Raw genomic sequence first — 19,973 nt, forward strand, 5'->3', positions numbered from 1 at the left:
AATTGGACTACCTAAGTGCATCAAACAAACCCTTCTCAATTTCAAGAATCAAACACAATAACACTGGGTGACTTTAACACACTTCTCTCACTTCTGGATTGATCCACCAAACAAAAACTAAATAAAGAAGCTATAGAAGTAAAAACTACAATTAATACTTTAGACTTAACAGACATATATAGAATATTGCAGTCATCAATGTCTGAATACACTTTCTTCTCAGCAGCACATAGATCCTTCTTTAAAATAGAACATAACTTAGGCCACAAATCAACCCTTAGCAAGTACAAAAAAATATAAATAATACCTTGCATTCTACCAGATAATAATGGAATGAAATCAGAAACCCACAATAAAATAAAAAATAAAAACTACTATATTGACTGGAGACTAAATAATAAGCTATCAAATGATGAATTGATAGCAGAAGTAATCAGGGATTAAATAACAAAAATACTTAGAGGTAAATTAGAAAACAATACAACATATCAAAATATCTGAGACACTATGAAGGCAGTGAAAACAGGAAAGTTAATTGTACTGAGCTCATTTATTAAAAGAATAGAAAGTCAATGAATAAATAACCTAACATTATATCTTAAAGCCCTAGAAAAAAAGAACAAATCAACATCAAAGGCAGTAGAAGATAGTAAACAATTAAAATCAGAGATGAAATTGAAACAAAAGAAACAATCCAAGATATCAACAAAATAAAAAGTTGATTCTTTGAAAGAATCAATAACATTGATAAACTCTGAGCCAAACTAACAAAGAAAGAGAAAAAACTCAAATTACTAAGTTTGTGATGAAAAAAGGAAATATCACAATGGACACTACTGAAATATGGATGATAACCATAACCTATATTGACAATTTATACTCTAATAAAATAGAAATTGTGAAGACTTCAACACATTTCTGGAGACATATTACTTACCCAAATTTAATCAGGAGGGCATAGGAAATTTTAAACAGATGAATTTCAAGCAATGAAATTGAAGATTTCATCAAAAGCCTATCAAGAAAGAAGAGTCCAGAACCAGATGGACTCTCAGCTGAGTTCTATCAGACTTTCAAAGAAGAATACACACCAATCCTCCTAAAATTATTCCATGAAATAGAAAAGGAGGGAACCCTTCCAAACTCATTCTCTGAAGCTATTATCACCCTAATACCAAAATCAGACAAAGAAACATCAAGGAAAGAAAATTTCAGACCAATATCCCTGATGAAAATAGATGCAAAAATTATTAATAAAATACTGGCAAATCACTTACAAAAACATATTACAAAGATAGTGCACCATAATCAAGTGAGGTTCATCCAAAGGATGCAAAGTTGTTTCAACATATGGAAATCAATAAACATAATTCATCACATCAATAAAGATAAGAATCACATGATGGTCTCAAGAGATGCAGAAAATGCATTTGGTAAAATACAGCATCCATTCATATTCAAAACTCTAGAAAAACTAGGGATAGTAGGAACATACTTCTATATTGCAAAAGCTAAATATGCTAAAACCAAGGCTAACATATTCAAAATGGAGGAAAAAATTGAAAGTATTACCTCTAAAAACTGGAACAAGACAGTGATGCCCTCTTTCACCACTTCTATTTAACATAGTCCTGGAAACTATAGCCAGAACAATTAGACAAAAGAAAGAAATTAAAGGGATATGGGCAGGAAAAGAACTCAAATTATCACTATTTGCCAATGATATCATTCTATATTTAGAAGATCTGAAAAACTCCACCAGAAAACTCCTGGAACTCATAAACAAATTCAGCAAAGTAGCAGTATGTAAAATTAATACCCATAAATCAATTGCATTCCTATGCATCAGTGATGAATCAACTGGAAGACAAATTAGGAAAACTAATTCACAATATTAGGAAAACTATTCACAATAACCTCAAAGAAAATATATGAGAATCAATATAACAAAAAAGGTGAAAGACATCTACAATGAAAACTACAGAACACTAAAGAAATAAATAGAAGAAAACCTTAGAAGATGGAAAGATCTCCCATGTTCTTGGATAGTAAGATTTATTATTGTCAAAATGGCCTTACTACCAAAAGCACTAAACAGATTTAATGCAATTCCCATTAAGGTTCTGGTAACATTCTTCATAGAAATAGAAAAAGCAGTCATGAAATTCATTTGGAAAAATAAGAGGCCCAGAATAGCCAAAGCAATCCTGAGCAAAAAGAGTGATGTTGGGTGCATCCCAATACCAGATCTTAAATTACACAACAGAACTATAGTAACAAAAACAGCATGATATTGGCACCAAAACAGACATGAAGACAAATGTTACAGAATAGAAGACAAATACAGTTATTTCATACTGGACAAAGGCACCATAAACATACATTGAAGAAAAGATAGCCTCTTCAACAAATGGTGCTAGGAAATAAAATGAAATTAGACTTCTATCTCTCACCCTGCACAAAACTCAAGTCTAAGTGGATCAAGGACCTTGGCATTAGACAAAAGACCCTGCACTTACTAGAAGCAAACATAGGCCCAAATCTCAGTCATGTCAGCTTAGGTATTGAATTCTTCAATAAGACTCCTAAAGCAATAAGTAGTATTATATCACACTAAAAGTTTCTTCTCAGCAAAGGAAACAATCAAGAACATTAAAAGAGAGCCTGCAGAATGGGAAAAAAACTTTGCCACATGCACCTCATATAGAGCATTAATATCCAAGATATATAAACAACCTTATGAACTTAAAAAACAACAAATAACCCAACCAATAAATGGCAAAGGAACTGAACACACACCACAGAAGAAATGGTCAACAAATATATGAAAAAATGTTCAGTATCACTAGTAATTAGAGAAATGCAAATTAAAACTACACTGAGATTTCATCTCACTTCAGTCAGAATGGCAGTTATCAAGAATCCAAGTAACAATAAATGTTGGCGAGGGTGTGGAGGAAAACGTACATACGTTGCTGGTGGGACTGCAGATTGGTACAACCATTCTGGGAAGCGGTATGGAGATTCCTCAGAAAACTTGAAATGGAACCATCATTTAAGCTAGTTATCTCACTCTTCAGCTTATGCCAACAGGACTTAAAATCAGCATACTATAGTGACTCAGTCACATCAATATTTATAGCAGTTCAATTCACAAGAGGTAAACTATGGAACCAATCTAGGGACCCTTCAATATATGAATGGATAAAGAAAATGTGGTATGTATACACAATGGGATATTACTCAGCCATAAAGAAGAATGAAATTATGGCATTTGCTAGTAAAAGGATGGAACTAGAGGCAATCATGCTAAGTGAAATAAGTTGAACCCCAAAAACCAAAGGCCAAATATTCTCTTTGATATGCAGATGATGACTTAATTGAATCCCAAAACACCGAAGGCCAAATGTTCTCTCTGATATGTGGACACTGACTTACAATAGGCTGGGAATGTGGGGAGAAGTGTAGGAGGGATGGGAATGGAAAAGACAGTATAATGAATCAGACATAAATTTCCTATGTTCCTATATTAATGACTAGTGTAACTCCACATCATGTACAACTACAAAAATGGTGAATTATGCTCCATTTTATGTATGAAATGTCAAAATATATTCTAGTGTCACTTATAACTAAAAAGAACAAATTTTTAAAGACTATTATTGAGGAAAAATAATTTATGAGCTCCTTGCCTTTCCCATAGAGAATTGTAAGATTGATTATAAATCTTACAGAAGTAATTTCTAATACCCAAATTCTGTTGCCAACTAGCACATTTTAGTCACATCAAATATTATAATATCAAATTCATTTTAGAAAAGAATATAAATTATGAGGAAATATGAGAAGAGTCTGACATATCTGAATATGATGAAAGATTAAAAATTAAATTAAACATTTTACAATTGAGCATGTAAATGACTGAAAATCCAAACTACACAAATAAATCTTTTTCTAAGAGGACTGAAAAGGTCTTTCTGCTTTGTTTATTTTTAATTAATTAATTAATTAATTAATTAATTTGTACCAGGGATCAAACCCAGAGTCACTTAAACATTGAGCCACAAACTGAATTCTTTTTTATATTTTATTTAGAGACAGAGTCTCTCTGAGTTGCTAGGGCCTCCCTAAGTTGCTGAGGCTGGCTTTGAACACACATTCTCATGCCTCAGCCTCCTGAACTACTGAGATTACAGGCATGCACCACCACACCCATTTGTTTGTTTGTTTTCTAAATGCAGATATTGTCCTATCTGGAGAGTTAGAAGTTATTTTTAATGTCAGGTGCCTCAGTTTTTGACCACTGATTTTAAAAAACTCTAAGAAAATGGAAAAGCACCTATAAATAAACTCTAGTGCCATATTACTTTGCACATGTACGTGAACTTGTCCTGAGTCCTCCTAAAGAGAGAGACCTGGTTTAGATATAGCTAAACTATATAGTTACACCTACCAATCTTCATAGTACTTCCCTCAACTTGCCAGTATAGTATTGATAAAAGAAAAAAAAAAGTTTGAACTTGTTGATCACTATTCATCTCATGGCTCATGGGTAGGGGCTACATATCATTTCTAACCCAACTGAAAATAGTACATTCTTACTGAAGTACCTGTAGAGTAAACTCATTTGATGGCCCCATCATAACCAGTACAGTTGACACCAGAAGTTCTCTGAGAGCCACCTTCCTGCAAATCAAGTTTATAAGAAAACTCGTACACTGAATCCAACATAGCAAACACACAGAGGGTAAAATTAAATAAAGCTGCAACTGTGTCCTAATTAAAAGTAAAGTTTACAACATGTTCTTGTTAAGGCGAGATTGCAATAAATCACCAGCTGGTGGTCCAGATCCACCAGCTGCTGGGCCAATAGGTAAGCTGCAAGTCTATAACCTTCGACTCCATCCCAGGGTTTGAGTCTACCTTTTATAGTCCAAAACCATATTAAAGTATAAGTGGCTGTTGCTATGATTCAAAACCATAAACAAATATCATGAGATCTAAAATCATAAGCAGAAATGTGAGTGGGCCAAAAAGTCCCTAGTTGAGTACAAGTTAAAGAATTGTTACTAAAATCCAGGCAATCAATCTCTGAGAGAGTACATTGTCCAAGAAAAACAGGAGCTAAAGACAGAACACTTTTACATTGTCTAAGAATTGCCATTTTGTGTTGCCAAACATGCTCTGCTGAGCAACTGTTGATGGACACAGATGTGGGGCTTTCCATGGGAGAAGGATTTCTTACATGACATGAAGTCTCAGGGCAAAATGGAGTCTTTTTCGTCATTGCCCATATAGGCTGGCCCATAACATTCTGAGATGGGAAGAAATATATGAGACTAGAAAATAAACAAAAACTGGGAAGAATTTCTTAATATTCACTGTAAAGTTTACCATATGACTTTAATGTTTCACCCTGATCTTAAAACTTTTCAACACATTAAGGTCTATCCCTGTTGACTATTTTCTGGAATCATGTTATTTTGTTATGGATTTCTATGCTAAAATGATGAAGACTACATTCAAGCAGAGAGAAAGAACTCTAAGACCACAGTGAAAACAGAAAGGTTCATAACTAGGCATCAAGTAAGCCTACTGAGCTACTGGAATTACAGGCATGCATCACCACCCAGCTGTTTGTGTGTTTTTAAATGCAGATATTGTCCTATCTGGAGAGTTAGATGTCAGATGTCAGATGTCAATATTAACTATAGGATGTAACTATGCAGGTAACTTCCAAACACAGAGTTCAAAATAATGTGTTGTGCGCCTGAAATGGGTGATACAGGATTTAAGGGAAATTGCATCAGTAGATAGTAAAGCAAGGAGTTTGTAAGCAAGGGAGGCAATCCAAGAGCTATAAATAGTTACTGTGTTTAAGAAGAAGTGATGGGAAGAAATTATAAGGCAAGCATAGAAGTAAATTCTGAGACATATCTCCTGCTCATATGCCCATATTATATGTTTACAACTAGAGCATAAACAAAATCCATGACCTAATCAGCAGGTAAGAAAGAAAAACCCATGACTGCAGTTTAAGGCTAGTTAATGTTAATGTCTTTCTGCATTCAGACAGTGTTAGGAGGCTATGCAAATTTGTTGAAATCATCTTCGGCACTCTCACACCTCAGAAATTTATAACTTTTCCATCCTTGAGGGTATTTAGATTCTGAGGTGTTTCTTCAGGTGTGTGTGTGAATTAATATAGTACCCACTTTTTTCTGCTCTCTGTACTGTGGTATAAAACTTGGCTCAAACTGTGTGTGTGTGTGTGTGTGTGTGTAATGTGTATATGTGTGTGTGAGAGAGAAATGGGGAGGGAGACTTAAATGGCTTATTGAACAACTAAAGGTAGAAGCTTTGCCTCTCAAACAGGAATGAGCACTTTTATGAAGAGAACTTGGTTTTCATTTTCACATACTGATTGCTGGGACAATGGTGGGGATTCAGGTATAGTTCCTACAGAAGGCAGGTACAGGTCTGAATTAGGTTCCTGAGGACATCTGGGGCTGCCATGGTTATCCATGTCTTTTATCAGAGTGAATATACATATTAGAGAGCTGTTCACATGGAGACAAAAGAAAGGATTTGGGAATATGTTATGGTAGTAACAATTAGCCTTGAAATTTGAAGCAAAACTTCAAGGTCTGCAGGTTAATACTGAAATGTCAGTGATTTCTGTTGAAGCTTTGAGTGTTCAGTAATTTTATTTCCAAATGCGTAGAAATATCTATTTCTTAATAATACCATTTTTTATATTCCAGAGATACTGTTCATGATATTATTTTTTGTGCCAGGATTGCAGCCTCAGGGCATGATTGAACTCCACCAAGCACTTGCTCTTATTTATTATCCTATGATCCTAAAGCATAAATAAGGAAACAAGACTATGTAAACCCAAGTTGTGCTGTTATTAGTCATACACCAACTAAAAAGCATTCAGCATTTTATATAAATATATTATCAACACTTTATTGGAATGTTGTTTTTGTTTTATTGAATGTTGTTTTCTCTAGTTTTGTCAAAGCTCCTCAGTCCCTCTGTGTTCTGCTATAAAGTGGTTTTATTTCTTACTGCAGGCTGTCAAGTTTGAATGGAACCTTGAAAGTCCTTTGGTGGAACTCCTACTGCACCGCTCCTTGCAAAGCATCCAGGTGGCTCATCGTCTTTACTGGTAAGATTAATTAAAACAGGCTAGGGTGCCTTTTTAATTGTCAATTTTTCCGTGGAACAGTCAGAGAAGATTTTTTTTCTTTGTCATTGATACAAACCTCAACTTAAAATTCAGCCAAGTACAAAGTTATTTTTATTTATGAGTATAATTTAAGTATCATCATTTTCAGAATGGACAATTGCTACCATTAAACAACAAGTTAAACTCACTCAGAACTTTAATCTCGATGGCCCCTTCTCTATAGTTTTAAATCACTAATGTTTGTGGTCATATCTACTCATTGAGGACTGCAATTTAACACTAGCTGTAAGACTGTGAATGCCTTGGAAGAACTTATGTTTTGAAAGTACTTTCTGTGCAGTTTCATTTATAAACAATGGAATCTCATGGAAAATACACACTCTTTCTGCTGAAAATTCTTAGAAGAGTCAATTTTTCTCAAGCATAAATTTAGAATACTGTTAGTGAGGAAACAAGAATTATTTAAGAGATATCAGAATTTCTCCCATTATCACCTACTCTTGATCTTATGGAACAGGATGCTATTTGCATGCAATGTTTGTCTACTTTTGGTTTTATTACCTACCTTATAGGTTCAGTTTCAAAATATTTATATCACAAATGTCAAAGACCTAGGGATGAAAATGGATTTTTTTCTTTTGTTCTCTTGAATGCATGACAGCTGTAATTTACTTGCTTCAGTTGCTACTTAAGAATGTTAATTAATAGGAAAACAGCAAGTCCACATCAGTTTGGAGTATCATGTTTTTCTGCTTCAAGAAATATCACTCACATTGAGCTCACTCTTACCAGGAAAATGACTCAAGCATTTCATAGCAGAGGAGACGCACAAGAACTTTCAGGCGCCCACATTTGACCTGTTATCATTTTCATGTTAAATGCTTACTTTAAGAAGCAGAGCATTTCCTCTAGTATGTAACTATTGTAAGGCATTGGATTTATTGACTAGCAGTGGCCCTTCACTGAATAGACTCTCATCAAAGCTCTGGAGTCTTAGCCTCTTCAGTTCCTCAGCTGCTGAGGGGAGTTAAGTGGGTACACTCTGTGGTGTCACACAGCATGCAACAAGGACTCCATCAGACTCCATCTTTACTTCCTTAAAACTCAACTTTTTTCCCCCCATGTATTATTAAAATGAAAACATGACCTGGTGATAATCTCAAGTTTAATATTCAAACCAAAATACAGCATCAGAGTATATAAAGTATAGAAAGATAATTTCTTTAAAAAGACATTAAAATTAGAATGCAACATTAAGGATTTATCCATTTGATGAATGGTTGATATCATACTTGTGCAGCCTTAGCTCTACCTCCATCTGCTAAAGTGGTGTGGAAAGTAGAGTCATTGAAAGGCAGCCCTGAGTGCAAAGTTGTAGATCAATGTCATACTTGTAAGTAAATACAATTATGTCATTGTTTCTAAGGGTTGAGAGGATAGCCTTTCTCGTCCTTATGAAAAAGACCATTTCTCCTCTCACAGATTCAAGGAGTAAGATAGAAGGAATAGAAAAGAAATTACAAACGAATTTCTTATTTTTGAGGACTGAGTTTATAAGAACAAAGAAAAAGGAAAAGGAAAAGGAGGAGATGTATTGAAGTTTCTACATCTCTTTAAAAAAATAAAAATTAAGAATTATGGAACGTGGACAAAGCATGAAATAATATTTATATTTAAATCATTATGGAGTTAAAATCGCAGATGTCAAGGGTCATGTGTGGAAAGTGTCTTGTGCAGAATGTCTGAGCTAAAACTTCAGAAGATGATAATTAGGATCCTTTTAAAAGAGCAATGGCCTGTAATATAAAAGAAGGGTGGGGGGCAAGCAAATGCAGAAACCCATCAACCATTACTTTATAGTGAGTTTTTTTTTCACTTGAATGAATTACTTACTGATTCTTCAGAGTCAATATATTAGTTCAACACTCTCAATATCTTGCTCTGTTCACCTAGGGTTTGATGTCTTCTCTGTTCCCCAATAACACAAGCAATTATTTACCAAGCCTTATAACCTCTACTTCCTGAACAGTCTCCCCACTCCACTACTCCACCTGCCACTTTCACTGACCAGATGGTTGGTTCACCAAATGTTGAGCAAATAGGCTAAAACCATCTAGACACTTGGTATCACTCTGGGTAGCCTTTCTGAGATGGGAAATCAGCTTGGGTTTACTGCCAGTCTTCTCCACTGGAAGAGTTAATATAGAATGCGCAGTTCCTGTTTTCTAAGAAAAGAGAGTTAACAAGAAGCTTCAGATTTGGAAAGTCTAAAAGCTTTACCTCTCAGCCAGCACCCTGAAAGGTGGCCATACGTGGCAACCACAGCATTTGGGGCTTATGCCTATAGGCTTCTATCCCTATTACAATCAATTATTTAAGGTTTTAAGTTTAAATTCAGTTCTGCTTTCCATTTAAGATAGGACACAATTTAACTGATGGTGATGTTTTGGGTTGAATGGTGGCCCCCAAACAAGTATGTTCACATCCTAACCTGAGGAAACTGTTCATTGTGACAGTATGGAAAATGGTCCTTGACGATGGAATTAAGATAAAGATTTTGAGACAAGTTCTCCCTGAAGTATCACAATGGGCCCTACATCCAATGACAAGTGACCTCAGGAGAGGTAGAAGAGATGATTCACACAGCAGAGAATGTCATGAGAAAAATGGGGGCATGGATTGTAGAGAAACAACTCCCAACCCTAGGAAAACCGTGAGCCTTGAAAGTTGGAAGCTGCTCCCCTAGAGCTTTGGAGGAGGCACGTCCTGGTCAATGATTTTATTTCTAATTTCTAGCCTCCAGAGATGGGAGGATAAATTTTTGGTAAGCCATCTTTTTTTTTTTTTTTTTTTTTTTTTTTGGTAATTTGTGCAACCACAGGAAAGACAAATTGACTAGGATGTCATATCATCCAGGAAACTTTGACCCTCCTCCTAGCCACCATCTGAAATTGTTTGGCTCCCGTTTCATATCCCACTGTGTACTGTACATGATTCTGCCCAACATCATCTCAGACTGCCTCCATATCTCCACTGGTCTGTGCATTTCCCTTTCTCGTCCCTGTAATGGCTAATGAAACAAACGTGCCATGCTCGTCTACATATGAATCCCACCACAGTGTTTGGAACTCAATAGACATTTTTTAAAAAATGTTTTAAAACACAGGAAGTCATAGGACCATCTTTCAGGGCAGCAATATTTTCACATTATGGCAATCCCATGGAATCTGAAATTACCAGGTTGCCTGAGGCTCTGTGAAACGCACTGCTGGTGCCACAGCCTCACTGCTTTTGCCTGGCTGCTGCATCCACCCCCAGCTTCTGTACTGAATGTTAACCAACTGTCGCCCCTTCTCTGCAGAACTATCCTCTGCTTAAGTAGCCACCTGGCTTGGACAGTTGGAAATCTCCATGGGGCAGTTGACATTCCAGAGATGCCCATAGATGGAATTAAGGCTAGACTTGACCTGAGACCTCCTCTTTGTTGATTTCTTCCCTTCTCTACAATGCTTCCCTCCCTGTCTCATAGGTTTTTTCCTAAAAAGTACTTTTTGGTAAATTATATGCACTGAGATTCCTATCTTTTATGCTGTTCTGGGAAACCTGACCTAAGATAAATACTTCTTAATGCAGATGACAAGTTTAAATCCAATCACCTCTTGGTATCTGCTGGGGATTTGCTCCAGAAACCAGTAGATACCAAAATCTGTGGATGTTCAAGGACCTTATATAAAATGGTGTATTATGTGCATATAACCTATATATCCTCTCGTATACTTTAATCATCTCTAGATTACCTATAATACTTCATATAATGTAAATGCTATGTAAATAGCTGTCATACTGTACTGCTTACAGAAATCATGACAAGGAAAAAAGTCCTTGCATATTCAGAAAGGATAGGATTTTTTAAATATTTTCAATCTTCATTTGAATCTGAGGATGAAGTAGAACCTGGGGGTAACAGAGGGCAGAATGTTTTTAATAATTGGAGTATGCTATGAGACATGTCCTCAGTGGAACAGCAATATCTCAGTTTTCACACTCTGTTTAGTAATGAGATTGACTAAGTTCCATGAGAAAACCAATTTGAATCAAAGTCTATATGGTAAAGAGCTGTTTTGTAGCATAGCTATTCTTTTTGATAGGTGTTATTTAAAGTGCATGAGTGTCCCCTTCAAAATGTGGGAACAGCCTGACATGGAGCTCCTATTTGAAGCTCTATTGGTTCAGGGGTTTATTTTTTTCTGTTTTATGTACTGATATATCATAAGCACCTAGGATGGTACTTGGTTCTTTATAGACATTCCATAAATTACTATTGAATGAAAGAATTTGAGTATGTCAGGGCCCAGCTGTACACATGCAGACTTTTGACAGAAGGGGGCAGAAGAGAGCTGCTTGAGCCCTAGATGATGATCAGGCAGTGCCAGAGTAATTTCAGGAGACTGGCTCCATGAGAAGTAAGCAATGGATACTACCAGAAAGGCAAAACTGGAGAGCAAAGATAATTTGAGCAGAAGTCAGGGAATGACCGAAGTCAGGAACCAGGACCCCAGAACAAGCTGATGCTGTAGTGTCTGCTACACCAGTGGGAGAACCAGAGAGTGAATTAAGTCAGCGGTTCTTCTTGTAAGGAAAGGACCCACCAGCTTTGATATGCTACCCAAGATGATGCCAAATCTGTCCATTCATTTTTTTAAACAATCTTCCCCAAACTCTTTTTATCTAGAATTTGGGGACAATTTCTCAAATCAGGGACTACTTTAAATAAAGCAAAATAATGTGGAAATTTTGCATGGTGTGATTTGAAGTCACACATCTACCTCTCTCCTCCTCCCCAATATATGTCTCCCCTGATGCATGAAAATCTCATTTATGAGTCACTACTTGAGGTTAACAATTGTTGCCTTCCAGCGATTCTCTTCTAATATGAAAATAGATATACTCAGAACATAATTTTATGATAAATTAATCATTTGTTCATTTGTGTGCTGAACATTAAGATACTAGATACTGTTGAACTATTAAGGATAAAACAAAGAGTGGCCCTTGCCTTAAGAAGCTCACAATCTAACATCTCAGCATCCAGGCAGCAGGATAGAGCCCACTGGCTATGTGGCAGGGACAGAGTAGGAGAAAAGTCACACCAAATTCTGTCCATCTCACAGTTTTTCCTATGACCTTTTCCAAATACAAGCAGAGACAAGACCAGATATCAAGTAAATCAAAAAACCTAACTGTGTGCTCCCATTCTGTCAGTTTTAAATACTAATAAAGGCATACAAATGAATACACAGAGGAGGTAAATGCTCTCCTCTGCTTTGATGTCTGAAATACTCTGTGAAGAATAAAGAGATGTGCTGGAGGGAGCTATTGCAGTGTGGTGGAGCACACATAATACAGAATCAATAGGAGGTTTTAAAGCCTCAATCCCTTACTTTCAAGAATCATTATATTGCTACTAATTCACCTTTTTACCTTTACAATGTAATAAATAATAAAATATTGCTTCATTCTTTTGTAAGAGAAATATATGTCTTGCTGTCATTTATTATTGATCTGCTGTAATCATCTTTCACCCTGTTGTTCTCTGAAAACTGTACACCAGACAGAATCCAACAATAAGCAGCTCACTTAAACCCATAATACTTCTTCTCTATGCCCACCAATCTGCAGGAAAAAGTAAGAAAGTTTTCTTTTTTCACACAGTAATCTGTGAAATCCATTAGTGCAGTTTCTGAGTTATGAAATAATACAAGAATAGGTGTTTCATGTCTTTTATTTATATTTTCTCTGATAGGGGTTTTATGTAGTTCTTTTAATAAAAGTTTTTATACATTATATAATTTTCAATTAATTTCATATGTCATTAAAACATTATTATAGCTATTAAATATATATAAAAATAAAATCATACAGAGTTCTACCACAAATCTATGCAAAAGCCATTAACAGAGCTCCATTTTTAATGTATCTCCTGTTTCAATTACTTCTTCCTTTAAATCTTTCTATTTTGTTAAAAAAAATGAATACTAATAAAAATGAGTATTTGGTACATACATACTGGCTGAGTTGGGCCTTTGGGAACTGACCTTTCCTAACCCACTTTCCATCAGTCCCTGCTTATATAGTAATCTGATTTCCCTATGATAATGTTAGCTCTACTTTGTCATAGTTTATGCCAGAGATTTGGGTGAAACCCTTGAAAAGCAGCATTGTAGTGCATAGTTATTCAATGTTTCTCAACTAGTTTTTCTCTAGCCAATAAAAAATATGGCCCAAAAAAGCCATTCTGCTTAGAAATCACCCTTATCTTCTAATAATATTTTAAATTGTTTCAAAATTAATAGATTACCAGATACTAATAAGAGTTATAGGATTGGGGGAATCAACTGAGACTCTAAAGACCATCTCCAATCCTATAAAGGAAGTTCAACTAGTGAAGTGATTTACCCAATGATAATCATCTAACTGGTTAAATAATTGACATTTAAATCTCTTTTCATGACATCTCATGCCCAATTCAGATCTCTTGCCAACTCAACATCTACTTCCCAAAAAGTGCAACTTGAAGTACTCATTAAATGTTTGAACTTTTTTCTATCAATAATTAAGAACTCATTGAAGTAGTAAAGAGGTAGTTTCCTCTTACCTTGAAAACAAAACTGAAAAGAAAAATATTATTTGAAATTGAGACCTTTGGATCTAATAGCTCAAAATTGTGCCATTGGTGGTTGGAGTGACCTACGAGTGCTCTCAATTGTCATAATTAATTAATAGGCATTTATAATAGCCTCCAAAAAATTTTTATCCTTGAAGGACAGCAAATTGTTTCCAGAATCTTTCTTTTGTGGTGCCTGATTTATACTTAAGACACTAAATTTGTTCTCTTAATTTTACTATTAAACCATAAGTTTAAAAAAAGCAATTACCAACTAATTTTCTTAATAGGTACAGTTTGCACTTAGTTTATACTTTTCAGTACATATTTCATACAACCAAGACTTTCTCAGTTTTCTCAAAAACACTAAGTACCTAGCAATATTCTCATACAATTAAGTCAGTTCATTTCAAGTTAAATGAGTTAGAAAATAATTTTCTATAGTCTGTGTCAGAACTTGGCAATAAGAAAATTTAAGCAAAATCAGTCTTTAGTTTCTTTCTAACTAAAATAGCCTGTAAATGATTGGATACAGACTGGCAGGGACCACTCTGGGTTGTTGACAGAGAACTGAAAGTCACCAGCACCTTGACTATACTTGCCTAGGCTCCTTTCATTTTACAACTCAGTTATCCCTATCTTAATCCATTTGTGCTGGTATAACATAATACCTGAGACTGAGTAATTTAATTCTCAAAGTTCTGGAGGTTTGGAAGTACAAGATCAAGTTGCTGACAAGTTTGGTGTCTGATAAAAGCCTAGTCTTCACTTCTAGGATGATGCCTTGTATGCTTCGTTGTCTGGATGAGAGAAATGCTGTTCTTCACACAGCATAATAACAAAAGAAAGAGAACCCACTTCCACAAGCCTTTTTTTTAATTAAAAGACATCAATCCATTCAAGAAAACACCTTCATGACCTAAAAGCCTCCCAATAGGCCCCGCCTCCCAACATTGTGGCATTGGGGATTATGTTTCCAGCATATAGATTTTGGAGGAGACAGATTCAAACCATACCATTTCCCAGAATTGAAATTCTCATCTGTATTTCTGAACTTGGACCCAGAAAAAGAAATAAAGCATGAGAATAATATCATATTGAAGTTATTTTTAGGTGCTGATAGCATGTACTACTTTTTTTCTTCACTCCATAGAGGAGAATTCAATAACAAAGTCCCCCTAACTGTAAGAGAGTAAAGGAAAAGCTAAATGAAATTTGACTTGGTGAACCCATAGCAGTTTTTACCAAACAGGTATAGAAGTGTATATGAGTTGAGAAATTTGTCCATTAAGTGATAGAGAAAAGGAGCATAAAAGGAGAAGCCATTTTCAACTTTTTTGCATATTAATTGGCTTTTTTTTGAAAACTTAAATTGGTCTCACAGACAAAAAAAGAGGACTATTTAAATACTGAAGTAAGCATCATCACTTTAAAACGAAGGAATCATTATTTTGACAGACATCCTCCAAAAGTATCTGGCTTTTGCCCAAAAATTCTGTAAAGAATTCCAAGAGATTTAACCTATTGGTATATTTCATAGTCATTTTTTTTTTCTCCTGGAGGGCTCAAAATGAAGATACAACTATGTTATCCAACTGAAATCTTGACTCAATAAGTTAAAATTAGAATTCAATATTCCTACCTTCTACCCTTTCAATCCTTGCACCCAGCATTTTCAAGCTTCTTTTTTATATGCAATGTCCTGGTTTACAGCCACACTAAGATACCCAACACAGGCAATCTTAGAAGCATTTTTACCCAATAATCTTCATTCAGTAAGTCCTTAAGTCCTGGCCATTGTTTCTCATAAGTACATCCTATTCATGCCTTCTTTCCTATTTTCCTAGATAGCACATTAGCTTGAGCCTCCAGTATTTCATATTTGGGCGACTTCTAATTGTTTTCCTTATTTCTGTCCTTATCTGTTCCCAGTCTATCTGTCCTCCACACTGATCTCAGAGTAATATTTAGGTAATACAACTTGATTTTTAACTCCTAAAATAGGTTCTAGTTCCTGGATAATCCCCAACTGGTTAGCATTCCAGGTAATTACATTCCCCTTTTTCCTGATGACACTATAATTATTAGACTCTGAGATACAATCTTTTCTTCATCAACATGACTTTGTTGCAGAACTTCATGATCTAGACTCTGCCAACCTCCCACCCTCATCTTTGTACATTCAAAGCACAATCTTTTTTCTATTCTCAAATAATTACCAAAATTTTCAGAAGTCTTTTATGCCATGATGACTTGGCATGTGCTATTTTCCAACTTTTTGAAGTGCAGTTGCCACCTTGTCTATCTACAACCCTCTGAGACTCATCATAGCTTTTATCTTTGAGGGTTAAGTCTGGTCTGGGTGCTTATGTATGCCTCCAATACAGTTCTTAACATGCTGCATCCACTTTTGTCTACTTCATTACTTCGCTTTGTTTTAAGATACTTTAGGCTGCAAGTAACCAAAAACTTCTGATTTAACTGGTTTAAAATTAATTGAAAAATTATTTGTCTCACATAAGCAAGAAATTCTTTTATGGAGTGGTTACAGATCATATTCTTGCAGCAGCTCACTGATTTTGTCATGTCCTAGTTGCTCTCCATCTTTCTGCTGAGCCATCGTCTGTATGGTGACTTGCCTCTAGTCCAGTCCCCATTATTGCTACAAGACTGCCACAGCTGGTATCACAGTCACACAGAACACCATGCAGCAGAATCCAGGGGACCCCTTTTTCATAAGAAAAAATTTCCCATAAAACCCATAGCAGAGAAAACTTCTCATGTCATCCTGAACCAATCACCTGATTCAAGGACCATCAGGTGATTCAGGTTACCTATTTGATTAGAATATTCAGAATTTACACAGAAATCAGTTGACTTCCTGAAGGTTTAGAAATCTGAACAAAATGAGATTCTTTTGCAGGTGTGAAGAGAATAGGTTCAGTACTGGAAACCCCTCTAGGCCTCTTCTAGAGTGTGAGTATGGGTCTAGACTGTCAATGCCCAACACAGAAGTAACATTGCATATAATACATATGGTGGAGCTCAATAACTGTTGAAAGAATTTTAAAAAATCACACCATATACACTTGCACTGCTTACAAGTTGACTGACCTCCAATACTATGTCTAAAACAACAGGCAATCACAACACTCCTTTTATACTATCTGTCTAGCACTGGACTTGGTATTTTATAATAATTTTTGCTCTTAAATAAAATAAGATAAAATAAAACTCAGCCAGTTGCAGTGGTGCACCCTGTAATCCCAGTAGCTCAGGAGGTTGAGGCAGCAGGATCACAAATTAAAAGACAGCTTTAGCAACTTCATGAGGCTCTGCCTCAAAATAAAACATAAAACTTTTTTAAAAGGCTGAGGATGTGGCTCAGTGGTTAAGTGCCTCTGGGTTCAATACCAGTACCAAACAAAACAAAACAAAACACCAAACTCATGAGCTATCTGGAACCGCAGGAAGTTGAATTAAATGACTTAAATAATAACATGTACTGAAAAAATATTTTTAGAGGTATCAAGGGCTACACTGACCATGTCCTGTGCAAGGTGCTATCACTGATTTAACTATGATATTTCTTAAAACTCCAGTCTAAAGTGAAGGGTGACATCTATGATTTGGCAAGAAGTGTTTTCTGGGGATTCCTGCCGAGTATCCACTTATCATCTTTTGAAATATAATTTTCATACTAAGACTCTGTGAACACTGGGGAATAACTGAAGAGCTTCTGGTTTTGCCTGGCTCCTCTATTCTCCAGTTTGTTTTTGTTTTTCTGAGCCATGAAGATTCAGAGTTCATGGTGTTTTGTCAATGAGTAAGCCCTTTATTTTTATTTTCTACTTTGGCTTTTATCTTTGCTCACATAAAGATCACTATCTGAAAATGTTGAATGGAGATTTTTCTTCATTTTCTCCTAACTTAATTTTCTATCTCATTTGTGTACAATTGATGTAGCTATAAGACCAAACTATTTTCTTCTTCTTTGTCTGAAGAACTTCAAATGCATTGCTTTTGTTGCACTGAAACCCCAACATGGATATTTCAATCAAATACTTGTCATGTTTAATAACTTAGAATTCTTGTGCTTCTTTTGGTATATATGACTCATTTTTGACCAATGAAAAATGAACAGTTTGCACAAATAGTGACTTGTGTTCTGGATTGACAGCCTCAGATATTCACCAATCTTGACAGAATGTCAAAGGCTGGTATATCTTACTTGCATGTAGTCATCTGAAACTGGTAATGGCAAAAGTCCTAATGTGTGTATCGCTTTCCTTATTAAATTGGGCACTGTGTATTTCTGTCTCCTAAAGTGTTATGAGTGTCCTTAATTTACCCAAACTCAAATTCTATTGTTTTCTTCCAAGTAAAATTTACCATTATTTTTAAAGAGGCTGTTGCTCAATTAACTGTTGAGCTAAATTAATTGATAACTGTAAACTTTGACAAGATAGTCTGCAGCTTTAGTTGCAAGATGTTGTGGGGCAGCTGCACAAGTAAACCAGTAGACTTCAGCAAACAAAGATAGGAGAGCACCTAGGAAGTATACTGAAGAAAGAAAGCATTGTATTATGTTTGTTTTTCATTCTTTTATCCCTTTTCTATGCTTCAAGTTTTTATTGAAACTTGAATGTTATGAGATTGATAACAATAACCAAAAAAAGCCAGAATAATATAATGGTAAAAAAAAAACAAGTTTTGGAGAATAAAACTTAATTAGAAATTCCTACTCCAGCCTTTAGTAGCTGGGTGGGCTTAGAAAAATTCTTAAGATCTCCGATCATGAATTTCATTATCTGTAAAAGAAACATAAGCATATTTAAGGGCTGGGGCTGTAGCTCAGTGGCAGAGTGCTTGCCTAGCATGTGTGAGGCATTGGGTTCTATCCTCAGCACCATATAGAATAAATAAATAAAATAAAGACATGCTGTCCATCTACAACTATTAATTTTTAAAAAAAAATAAATATAAGTATATTTAACAAAATTACTGTTAAAATTAATTGAATGTGTGTATATCCTTTGTAAACTTTTATTGTATACAAATGATGCATTTTTTAATCATTTAGAAGAAATAAAAAGTATCTCTGAAATTCCAGTTCACATGCTTAAATCACAAATATAATTTCAGAACTTAGATTTCTGACATTTGACTTCTTGCTCCTACCACTGCTCTTTCTTTGCCTTATCCTTGCTAATTTGTAATTAAAACTGCATAAGTACATTTGAAATGGGTAAATGTGAGAACAGAAAAAAAAAAAAAAAACACTGCATAAACAAACTTCTTTACTGACCTGTGAAGAAAAGTATCTTGAAACATTCCAAGTGTCAGAACATGTTGGGAATATGTGTGTCATTTAGTGTTGGAGAGACTTAACAGACAGGGAAATCAAGCAGCATTCACAGACTGCTTGTTGATACATGTTTTCACATTTCAACAGCCAACATCTATCTCACATCACTCATCTGCCTGCTAGCACAATACAGAAGAGGAAAATGTGAGCCAAAATTTTCATCAATCCCTTGGTTGTGAATTACAAAGGCAAAATTGTACTCACTGAAAGAGTTGGGAACTTAAAAAGCAAGGGTCTTGAAGAACTCCTTACAACAGCGTGAAAAGAGATCACTCAAGGGCTTCTGCCCCTCCCACACTGGAAAACACTGCAACAAAGACTATCAGAGACAAGATAGGGGGGTCCCTGAAACACTTCCTAGAGTGGGGAAGACAGTGTGATTGGTGATTATCTTGGATTTTCCATTATCTAACCATATCTTGAAGCCTTTAATGATCTATTCTCCTGGTGTTAAATGTTTGTAATAAGCCTTATTACTGAGCACATGACTAAAGTGGGATCATTTGTTCTTGAGGTATAATAACATCAAAGATGCCTGTCTCACTTTCAGGGTCATAATTAGCAATTCCTTCCAAATGAACAATTTGTTCATGATAAGTGGAGATTGGATGTTATTCTGTTTCCTTTATTGAGGAGTCCTTGCAATGACTTAAGAATGTCCTTAAGAAGGCATTGTTAATTCTCTATACAGTAAAGTTAGATTAAATTGGTGCTTCAGCATCTGAATGTCACTGTGTTCCACAGTT

At 35.4% G+C, this 19,973-nt stretch overlaps 1 protein-coding gene across 3 annotated transcripts in view; it reads left to right on the forward strand.

Annotated features, from left to right (window-relative positions):
* Window positions 1-19,973, forward strand: part of Pik3c2g (phosphatidylinositol-4-phosphate 3-kinase catalytic subunit type 2 gamma) — a 385,322-nt gene that overhangs the window by 169,057 nt on the left and 196,292 nt on the right. For all 3 annotated transcript variants that reach the window (XM_058576231.1, XM_058576230.1, XM_058576232.1), the window contains one exon: window positions 7,080-7,174. In XM_058576231.1, coding sequence (XP_058432214.1) covers window positions 7,080-7,174 — 95 coding nt within the window. The remainder of the gene's footprint in view (window positions 1-7,079; window positions 7,175-19,973) is intronic.

The sequence above is a fragment of the Marmota monax genome, unplaced genomic scaffold (genome assembly GCF_021218885.2).
Source record: "Marmota monax isolate L192 unplaced genomic scaffold, Marmota_monax_Labrador192_F-V1.1 WCK01_AAM20220418_F8-fsc00012, whole genome shotgun sequence".
NCBI classification, from domain to species: Eukaryota; Metazoa; Chordata; class Mammalia; order Rodentia; family Sciuridae; genus Marmota; species Marmota monax.